The sequence below is a fragment of the Semicossyphus pulcher genome, unplaced genomic scaffold (assembly GCF_022749685.1).
Source record: "Semicossyphus pulcher isolate SPU_LCO1_2020_fin unplaced genomic scaffold, fSemPul1.0.p SCAF_11, whole genome shotgun sequence".
Classification (NCBI taxonomy): Eukaryota; Metazoa; Chordata; class Actinopteri; order Labriformes; family Labridae; genus Semicossyphus; species Semicossyphus pulcher.
Window position 1 is genome coordinate 30,437,047 of NW_027211615.1, and position 11,533 is coordinate 30,448,579.

At 47.1% G+C, this 11,533-nt stretch overlaps 1 protein-coding gene across 1 annotated transcript; it reads right to left on the bottom strand.

The window, feature by feature from the left end:
- Positions 1-8,045: 8,045 nt before the first annotated feature.
- LOC138585167 (transcription factor SOX-11-like) lies at positions 8,046-10,212 on the bottom strand. The gene has a single exon (XM_069657446.1). The coding sequence runs from the start codon at positions 10,101-10,103 to the stop codon at positions 8,910-8,912; it is 1,194 nt and encodes a 397-aa protein (XP_069513547.1). The 5' UTR covers positions 10,104-10,212; the 3' UTR covers positions 8,046-8,909.
- Between the last annotated feature and the right edge of the window lie 1,321 nt (positions 10,213-11,533).

Consider the following 11,533-nt stretch of genomic DNA (forward strand, 5'->3'; position numbering starts at 1 on the left):
TAGCTTTAGCCTCAGAATGTTAGCATGATAGTATGACATGTAACCTGTTAGCATTAGCCTCAGAATGTTAGCATGATAATACGGCCTGTAAACTGTTAGCTTTAGCCTCAGAATGTTAGCATGATAGTACGGCCTGTAAACTGTTAGCTTTAGCCTCAGAATGTTAGCATGATAGTATGACATGTAAACTGTAAGCTTTAGCCTCAGAATGTTAGCATGATAGTATGACCTGTAACCTGTTAGCATTAGCCTCAGAATGTTAGCATGATAGTAAGACCTGTAACCTGGTAGCATTAGCCTCAGAATGTTAGCATGATAATATGACTTGTAACCCTGTTAGCTTTAGCCTCAGAATGTTAGCATGATAGTATGACATGTAAACTGTTAGCTTTAGCCTCAGAATGTTAGCATGATAGTATGAACTGTAACCCTGTTAGCTTTAGGCTCAGAATGTTAGCATGATAGTATGACCTGTAACCCTGTTAGCTTTAGGCTCAGAATGTTAGCATGATAGTATGACCTGTAAACTGTTAGCTTTAGCCTCAGAATGTTAGCATGATAGTATGACCTGTAACCTGTTAGCATTAGCCTCAGAATGTTAGCATGATAGTAAGACCTGTAACCTGGTAGCATTAGCCTCAGAATGTTAGCATGATAATATGACTTGTAACCCTGTTAGCTTTAGCCTCAGAATGTTAGCATGATAGTATGACATGTAAACTGTTAGCTTTAGCCTCAGAATGTTAGCATGATAGTATGACCTGTAACCCTGTTAGCTTTAGGCTCAGAATGTTAGCATGATAGTATGACCTGTAAACTGTTAGCTTTAGCCTCAGAATGTTAGCATGATAGTATGACCTGTAAACTGTTAGCTTTAGCCTCAGAATGTTAGCATGATAGTATGACCTGGAAACTGTTAGCATTAGCCTCATAATATTAGCATGATAGTACGGCCTGTAAACTGTTAGCTTTAGCCTCATAATATTAGCATGATAGTACGGCCTGTAAACTGTTAGCATTAGCCTCATAATATTAGCATGATAGTACGGCCTGTAAACTGTTAGCTTTAGCCTCATAATATTAGCATGATAGTACGGCCTGTAAACTGTTAGCATTAGCCTCATAATAGTAGCATGATAGTACGGCCTGTTAACTGTTAGCTTTAGCCTCATAATATTAGCATGATAGTACGGCCTGGGACCTGTTAGCATTAGCCTCAGTCTTCTACCAACTCACCGAGTGAATTAGCTAGCTGCAGACGTTTGAAATCTTTTGTTCTCTCACTTTTATTCTTTAGAAGGCGTGAGGCTAACAGTTTTTCTGATGCTTCCAGTCTTTGTGCTAAGCTAGGCTAAAGTGGTCCTGTAGTTCTGTATAGAGAGACAGGTGAGGTAAAGATGTGTTCAGGTCAGTTTTGTGTTATTGTCGTCTTTGAAGGAGGCTACAGAGAACTGAGAAACCCCACAGACCTTAAACTGCTCCCAGGATTCTCTCTGCTCCTCTCGGATTGACCTCCTCTCTGATTGACCTCCTCCTGGGGCCTCCTCCGTCGGCTCCCTGCTGTCGGCCTTTGTGCGGATCATTTGATGCTCGGCGGCGGTCATTTCCATATTTTGAAAAGCTGCTTCCTGTTTTACAGCCGGCAGTAAAATCAGCAGCAGAGAGGAGTTAAAGTTTGACAGGAGCTCTCACTCCTCTCTCTTCTATTGTTATTTTATTGACACTCTAATACCTGCTGCATCTATTATCTGTGTCATGTGACCTTTGACCTCTTAACCCCTTGTTGTTAAACTTAAAACATTCAGAGTCTCCTGAGAGGCTCTCAAATTAAAATCAGGACTCTGACTGTAAAAAGACATTATTTTGACCTGCATGACTTCTGAGTAACCTCGTGCTCTCATTACCCAGAATGCTCGGCGTTCGTCTCAATTATCCGGAGCAGAATCCTCAGATTTATCAGACTGGAGAGGATCCAGCGGAGAGCTAACGCCGTCTTTGATCTGCTGCCAAACATGTGATGAGAGCGCCGCAGAGAGTCTGATACGTGTGATTACTCGGCTGATCACCGAGGATGGAAACTGTCGGGATCAAAGATTCAGGCTGCAAATTTAAGAAAACACGTCCAGCTTTGTCCTGAAACGCTTCACGTTCGGCTTCATGAAGTCCAGATGAGAAACAAATACTGTAAACACGCCGATCTCTGCGCTGCAGAACACAGCCAGGAGAGGTCAAAGTGAGAGCAAAGAGTGAGCAGAGAATCTGAGACGGAGCAAAGACAGAGGTCAGAGGTCAGAGGATGGTCCCTGAACATTTAATCATCATATGTTTGTGTTGCAGAAAGCTGAAGATTTTCCTCAGTAAGAACTCCTGAGAGGACGGTGACAACACAGAGACAACAAGGATAAAAGTAGCATACACGTCACAGCTGCCTGCTGCTGCGTGCACGGTGACGTGAAGAAGTCCTAAAGGAACGTTCAACGATGGAGTTTGAAGTCTTTAGCATTCATAGTTTTTATTTGAGGTGGATTTAAACAAGATCATTTAAAGAACGCCTGCAGGTCTGTTTGCAGAGAGTTAAATATCCGAGTGAGAAGCTGAGACGCTGTCAGAAACCAACAAGAGGACTCCGCGAAGACACAGTTAATACATCACATGAAACAAACTGCAGATAAAAACCTGACAGCCTGAATCAGCCTGCAGCCTCCCAGCAGGGCACACTGACACACACACACACACACACACACACACACACACACACACACACAGTCCTGTTTCCTCCAGCAGGAGTTCAGCTCTGCTCTCCATCTGCTGTCTGAGCTCCGTCAGCGAACAAAAAACACAAACTCCTTCATCATCATCACTCCTCCCCCACATCCTCCACCTCCTCCTCCTCCTCCTCCTCCTCCTCCTCCTCCCCCATGTCCTCCACCTCCCCCCCCCCCCCCCCACGTCTTCCTCCTCCTCCTGCTGACTTCACTCTTTTAAACGCCCTCACAGTCAGAACAGCAGCAGTCAAACCAAACTCATGACATTGTTTTTAAACTCAACCAGCACCAGGAGGATTTATGTTCCGTTTCAGACGTTTACATGCTGCTGTAAAAAACCTCATAAATATTTTAATCAATATGTTCTCTCCAAAAGGCTCCAACAGCACAAACACGGCCCAGAGGTTACGTTCAGTGACTGAGTTAGCTGAGGGGACACCTAGCAGACAGCTAGCAGCTCCCAGCTGTCACTCAAAGAGGCCCCGCCCCTAATGATGCGTCACTGTAAGCCTTAATATAATGTAAACAGGTGAGCTGTATAAAGATTCTCCCCGTACAGTTGTCATGAAGAGAGAAATGAGCTATAGAGACCCAAACTGTTTTTTGTACCAGGCTGTAAACATGTTTATTTCTGCTGTAAAGTTTAACATGGGGCTCTATGGGGACTGACTCACTGCTGGAGACAGCCTCAAGTGGACACCAGAGGAACTGCAGGGTTTGGGACTTTGGCTTCATTTATTCTGCCTGCTCCGACACTGATGAGCGAGCTGAATGTTTGAATGAGCAAACAGAGTCTAACATGTCAGAAGATGATAAGAAGGGTCGTAACGAGGTTAAAGCTGCTGTAGATTTAAACGTCTGACTGAAAGAGAGAACACTCGATGTTTGTGTTTCCAGAATGTTCTGCAGTTAAAGCAGGAAATGATGTTCTATAAACACATGAGAGCAGGAAGCTGGAGCAGCGAGGCCTGACTGTAACTCTGTGAATGGTTTCCAGACCAGCTCCCATTAAAACCATCAGACCGTCTGCCAGAGAGGCCTTGAACACACCACGCTGCAAAGAAGAATCAGACCTGAACTGTACTGAGAACTTTCCTCCCACCTTCCTCTGCAGTGTGTGTGTGTGTGTGTGTGTGTGTGTGTGTGTGTGGAGGTTAAATCCTCCTCCTCGACAGACCATGAAGGTTTCATTAGCAGCAGCAGCGTTGCATGACGTCGACGCCCACGACTGATTTCACTGTGACACCCGGGAAGAGCCAGAAGTCTCTGACACGCTGACGTTCAGTCCAAAGATCTGCTGCAGAAACATCAACAGTTTCTCTTCAAAGACTCTGAAGCTCAAATCAGCCTCCTGACTGGGTCACCTAGCGTCTGATGGAGGCTACATCAGGAGCACGTCAGGGTGTGACCGCCCTCTGTGACCTGCAGAGCTTTCAGGTTGAATTGTGCGTTGAATTGTGCGTCTTTAAGTTCAGATATTTATGGAAAATTAACTACAAAATGTAATCCTCAGTGTGCCAGTCAAAGCTCTGAGAACAGCTGACGTAGCATGTGTATGCTAACTGCTAACTATGAATAGCAAAGCATGTACTCAGCATTCATAACTCATGACTGACTGCTAACGTTAACGTCACTACTGCTAATGACTACATTTCAAGCTAGCTAAGTTTCAACAAGTCACCACTAAACGATGGCAGAGACGTGTTTGTGTTCGCGACGGAAGGGGCGGTTGAAAATGTGCATAGTGGGCGGGGCCTGTGCAGATTCAGGAAGTTTTAAAGAGGGAGAAGGAGGAGAAGTCTTGGGAGGATTTTTTCAAGGTAATTAAACATAAAACACAACTTATTATTTCAAGCGGAGCGTTTCATGCGTCTGACAACATGAGGGGAGCTGCTCTTTAAAGGCGTAATACACAGAACCTCCAGCAGGCGCGCCAGAGCACCAGCAACCCAGACCTCAGCTAACTAGCATGTTTGCTACACCGCTACCCCACCAGACTCCATTTACAAAAACACTGGTTTTACCTCACAGATCATCATGACACAAAACAAGAGAGATGAGTGTGATCAGTCAGAGCTGTCCGTCTGCTGCTGATCAGCTGATTGACACGTTTACGGTTTGTTTTCTGATCCTGATCGATGATCGATTCATCCGTACGTCAGGTTATGTAGACATGAGTCTGAAAACATGCAGCTTTAATGTTCACCATGTTTATCATCTTAGCTTTGTGTGTTAGCATGCTAACATTAGCTACTCAGCAGCAGCACAGCACAGGTGTTAAAGTGTTCAGATTATTACCTGTCTAATGTTGACCTGACGATGAAAGGGTCACCAGAGTTCATCCTGTGTGTGTGTGTGCGTGTGTGCTTGTGTGTGTGTGTGTGTGATCCACTCCTCCCAGTTCATCAGTGTGAGGCTGCGCAGGAAGCTGATTTTAAACAGGCTGATGACACACACACACACACACACACACATACACACACACACACACACGCACACACACCCACACACACAAAGCCTGGGGTCAGAACGGGAAGGTGGGAAATGAGGGACAGGAAGCAGGCGCTTGGCCCTGTCTGACCTTGTCTGGGTTTTCCACAGTGTGTGTGTGTGTGTGTGTGTGTGTGTGTGCGTGTGTCTGGCTTCTCTACCTCTGATTGGACGAGGAAATCTGCTGACACATAAAAACAGGAAACATGAAGCAGAGTGATCGTGTCTCAAATCAAACCAGTGAGTTTGAATCCACATCCTTCACATGTAGCATGTTACATGTTCTCAGTAACATCTGTTTGTTGTGGCTTCATAGCGCGGTAGTGAGACAGATCTCAGCCCACCTGTGACTTGCTAGATACAGTGAAACTGCCACTCAGTGAGACAGACGGACAGGCGCTCCACAGCTGAAACAGAACGCCGGTAGTTGGTGTCCATCAGAGAAATCCTGGTACTGATCCGAGCTAACAGCTCATCACACTGGGCACACACACACACACACGCACACACACACACACACGCACACACACGCACACGCACACATTAACTCGCGTACAGAGGTACCTGAGTATTTACATGTGAGGCTCCTCTCCTCCGTCTACATCACAGTTTGTACAGAGTTAAAGAGACAGACACAGAGCTGCTGGATGTGCTTAAAGAGAAATAAGGACAGGTAAAACACAATACAGGTATAAAAGGCTGAAGCGTGTGTCATCAAAGGAAAGAAGAATGTGAGCTGATGAACACGACGGTAAGAAAAGAAGCTTTAAAAATCAGCTGTGTTGACCTTTCTGAATAAACACGAGGAGTGAGTGAAGCACAGCCGGAGGTACGAGCGCCTTCAGCTTCATCCCGTTTAACGTACCTGAAGATAAACCTGCTTCAATCATTTCTATGTTCGAGAAGCTCAGGACCTGACGTGATGCTGCCGCCATCTTGGATTGCCTCCTCCTGCAGCTCCTCCTGCAGCTCCTCCTGCTTCTCCTCCTGCAGCTCCTCCTGCAGCTCCTCCTTCAGCTCCTCCTGCAGCTCCTCCTGCTTCTCCTCCTGCAGCTCCTCCTGCAGCTCCTCCTGCTTCTCCTCCTGCAGCTCCTCCTTCAGCTCCTCTTGCAGCTCCTCCTTCAGCTCCTCCTGCAGCTCCTCCTGCTCCTTGGAGTGACGCTGAGTGTCTCAGGTCTAAACGCTCCAACAGACGAAAACATCTTTAATCTGATGTTAAACTGTTAAAGCTGCTCCTGTAATCCCACTTTGCTCGGCTCACATGTGTAAATCTGAGCGCTGACTGTGTGTGTCTGTGTGTGTGTGTGTGTGTGTGTGTGTGTGTGTGTGTGTGTGTCTGTGTGTGTGTGTGTGTGAGACTGCAAACATCCACAATAATCTGATTTATCATCAGACGTCTGGACGACTCGTCTCGAGTTGTTTGTCTGACGTGTCGACTCGTTACAGTCGACCTGTGAGGATCTGACATGTTTGTCTCTTTACAGGTCGTGTTCTTTCTGACCTCTGACCCCGCAGCTCGGCCTGCCTTATCAAAGTCTATGTTTTAATTTTTCAGGTTGACTTGTTTTCTCCACGTTGACCTGCCATGTGGCGGAGGGAGAGAGTCAGGTCCTCGTTCACTTTAAACTCTTAGATTCTGAATTTTTCCTGAAGTTTAAGTTTCAAATGGAACCTTTTCAGCCGACATGGACGGGTAGTTCAAGTGCTGAGATAAAACCGGGAACTTGAACCTACGGTTAGATTAAATACAGGAGCTGAGGAGGGACATGTGAAGTTTCCACAATCGAGAAAAGTTTTACCTGCTTTATAATTAAAATGATTTTTATTCAAGAATCCGGCCCTTTAAGGAGGTGAGACTCACCAGGTGACCTCACACAGTTTCCTTTTACCTGTGAAATACAGTCTCACCTGTAGGCAGCTGCTCATCACATCACAGGGTCTTAGGTTGAACACGGTCTTTTTTTCCCCTTGTCGACCTGACTGTTCAGTCGGGACACACCTGCCGATGAAGGTCATGTGATCTGAACCGAAGGTCCATAAAGGTCCATAAACTTAATATCAGCACTGATTCTTTCTTTGAGGTTTCCGATGATCGAGACTTTTAAGGACTTTCAATGACAGCCAAACACCCTCCAGGACTCCAAACGGTTTGATTTTATTTGAAATCCAGATCTGTGAAATAACGACCACCCAGGCCTCGTTTACCGTACACACGTCACATGATCAGTGACCTCACACCTGGGGCCTCTTTAAGGACACAGAGGTTCTTCCAGGACCTGTGGAAGAATTTCACGGCTACTTTAGAGAACTTGTGTTTTTTGGAAACTCGATAATTTCTGCATTTTCAGATGTGACGACACGCGGACACGGTGTCCGCACCATGGTCACAAGGTGTGAATGAAAGCTCCAGAGCAGTCCCTGAAAGCACCGTGTGGAGACCTTTAACCTCCTTTAAATAAAGTTATATCGACTCTGACAGTCTCATGTCTCTAAGTGGCTCGTTGTAAATTAAATATAACATTTAAATTCTAATATTAAGACGATCAACGCCTGTAATGCAAACAGAGCACTCAGTGACCTCACACCTGGAGCCTCCTGATGGACAGTCTGTCGGGGACCTGTGGAAGGATCAAGGACACTTTAAGTTCCTTTAAGGTCATCCTAACATGTTTATGATGATAAAGTCAGTGGTGTCTAAAACAGCGTTCTGGCCCTTTAATGGGCCCTGTGACATCATCAATAATCACAGATCAATAATCAAGCAGAGCAGAGGACTCAGTTCCAGCTGATTTATTCAGTTGTCACATACAGACGAGTTAACGCAGTCTCCCTGCTGCTACAAAAAAACGTGGGCTGCTCCTTTAATCACTTTTCTCTTATTGCACAGAAATAAAGAGGAAATCAAACACGTGGAAAAAAACTAACAGAAAATCATTCACACCCATATACATAAACTCCTAAACTTTAACTATTTTACACAACATATACAACCCTTTCACAATAAAGGTTCCACTTCCTGTCTGTACACTCGTTTAAAACAACAGCAAGGCATTAAAGCAAGGCAGGCTGGCCGGGGTTCGAACCCTCACATGCTCAGATACAAATAATAATCCTCATCAGTCAGGATGAAAAGTGGAAGAAGAAGAAGTGCCTGAACTTTCCCTTTGACTGTACAAAAATATGCCTGAAAATACTTTTACTTTGAAATCTTTAAAAAAACATGAGGTATGTCTGGTTATGTATCAAAAACGTCTCCTGCCTACCTGTGCTCAGTTTGGGCTTTAAACTCAACATTTCATCTTCGTATAAAACAAAGAGGAGGAGAAAAAACGGATCATAAAAGAGTCCTGATATGAGTGTCTTTACAGTCCGTTTCCGGTCCGGACGGGGGTGCATAGTTCGGGTCCTGGATCAGACCCGAGCAACAGAAAAATAAATCCATAAAACCCTGTCGAGGTGATTTAATTTCATTCATTTTTTGCGGATGTTCCGCAGTGTGTCTCCCCAAAACAGTGGTCCTCCCCCGGGCAGCAGCAGCCACATCACCCCGCTCCCTGACTGGCTCTGGAGCTCCTCTTACCCCCCTCCAGTACCGGCTCCGGGGCCGATGAGGCTGGATGCAGACAGATAATCCTGTCCCCTGGCCTTCAGGGATCAATAAGTGAACACCAGGTCCGAGAAGTTGGCCTCCAGCCAGTTCCCGGCGATCATCTCGCTGAGCTCCGGGGTGCAGTAGTCCGGGAAGTCGAAGTGGGATCCGAGGCTTCCCTCGCTGCTGCACGAGTCCAGGTCTTTATCCACCAGCGACAGGCTCAGGTTCCCCGGGGCCGAGCTGCACGACGAGTTCCACGGCTCGGAGGAGGCGTGCAGGCCGGCCAGGAGGTTCAGGGTGAAGTCGGTGCCCTCTGCCGGGAGGTCGTCCAGGTCTTCCCCGCAGCAGGAGGAGGAGGAGGTGGAGCCGGACCGGGACGAGGATGCTGGTGAGAGGGAGGCCGGGTAGGAGGAGGTGCCGGTGCCCTGCCGGGTGATGTTCTTGAAGCTGTAGAAGCGCCGGCCGGAGGACTCGAACATGCTGGTTCCCTCCGGCTCTGCGGCGGGGCTCAGGCTCCGGCTGTAGCGGCACAACTCGTCCTCCTCCTCCGCCTTAAACTCCTGCTCTTCCTCGGAGTCGTCTTCATCATCATCATCATCATCATCATCATCATCGTCGTCGTCCTCCTCCTCGTCATCGTCGGTAAAGTCCCGTTTAACGAGTTTGCTGGTTTTAAAGCTGGTGGTCAGCACGTACCGGTACCGGGGGTCCTGGTGGTGCTGGTGGTGCGGGAGGTTGGCTCGGACCGGACCGACCACCGGCTTGCTGGGTTTCAACTTGGAGAGTTTTTTGGCGGCGGCGTGGTTCTTACTAACGGGTCTGACAGCCGTTTTCTCCGGGGACGGAGCTTTCCCCGCAGGACACGCGCCCCCCTCCGTCTTGGGCTTCTTCTTGGGCCGGTACTTGTAGTCCGGGTAGTCCGCCATGTGCTTGAGTCGGAGCCGCTCCGCCTCACGGATAAACGGCGTCTTCTCGGTGTCTTTCAACATTTTCCACCGTTTCCCAAGCCGCTTGGAGATCTCCGCGTTGTGCATGTCCGGGGACTGCTCCATGATCTTTCGCCGCTCGATTTTCGACCACACCATGAAGGCGTTCATGGGCCGTTTGATGTGACCGGACGCTGTTTTGCACCAGTCCGGCTTCACCGGCACGGGGCTGCACGCCGAGGCCGGCAGCAGCTCACTCTCCTCCGGGTCTGTCGTCCCGCGGGACCCGCTGTGAATCCCCGGCCCGCCATGTTCCGTCTGCTGAACCATGGTCCGAATGACTGTGTCTGCCTGACCGCGCCGGACTCGAGCTCTCTCCGCGGACTCTTCCCTGCTTTAATCCTGATCTGACTCGTTCCAGCCGCGGCGCTCAGCTCTGCCCGACAGCATCTCTCTGTTTAAACTTCCAAACCGGCGTCTTATTAACCGGCTGATCGTGCGCGCGACGTTACCGCCCTCAACCAATCACTGCTCTTCTTCCCGCCTCCACAGCGTTCTCAGCCAATCAAAGCTCTCTATAGTCCTCCCCCCCGCGTGCCCTCCCACGGGCGTCTAGCCGTTACTTCAATTTCAATTGATGAATGATTACAGTGAAAGTAATCGATATTTAACGGGTTTTATCGGTGTTTAGTGATATTAAATCACAGGATCAATACTCACACAGCCTCTGCACCAAAGCAAACACATTCAAGCAGGATTTAAACACTGCCTCCATGTTTTTTCAGTAAATTCCCGTGTGATAAATTAGGTCAAAATATCAATAATATTTGATTTTAATTGATTATCATGTTGAGTACAGACACAGGCTGTGGCTCTAAAACTATGAAGATTAAAGGCCCAGTTAAACATGAGTGGAGCATGTCCAGCAGCTTTTCCAAAGATGGAGTCCAAACAATTCCAGGTTACATGAACAGATTCCAGGAGCTTTTAAAGCCTTTAAGGAAATCTCAAGGTTTTCTGAGGCTCTTTAAGTGGTCTTTGAGTCCTTCATGTGTCGTTGCAGCTGCTTTAAAAGTCCTCGAGGAGCCTGAGTGTGCGTTCCAGGAATCCTTGAAGAGGGTTTGGACGTTGCTTGATGAGGACAGGAGTCATCAGGTAGGCCTACAGGTGTCATTGAGGAAGTTCAATGAGTCTTTAAGGACATTTCAGGTTGGTGTCAGTCTCCCTGCCCTCACATGAACTCGTGTTTTTCTTTTTTTTCAGTCAGCATGTCTGAATAAACATCAAACAAGCGAGGTCCTGGAAGTCCTGATGTGGATTTACAAGGTTCCTTTCAAAACCTGCTGCAGGTCTCCACCAACAGAGGGCGCCATGGAGAGAGAGAGAGAGAGAGAGAGAGAGAGAGAGAGAGAGAGAGAGAGGTGTAAACAGACGCTTATTGTACCTGTTAATGAGCTCATTATGTCCTGCAGTGATCACATGTTTATTTTATTAAGTCTGTTTTTGTTGTGTGACACACCATCATGCCTTTAGTTCATAAGGTAAAATGTGTGTATCATGTTTACAGTGTGTTCATCCTTCCTTTACTCACGTACACATCACCACTGTTAAAATACTAAATGTCTCCATATTATCATCTCCATGTATTCAAAGCATCACAATAAAAGTAGCCTACTTATTGTAGTGAAAATCACAGAACTGCACCAAGTCCGACCAAAAGGTCAAAGTTTAGTCAAACCTGTTCATGTGGTGAAAAGTAT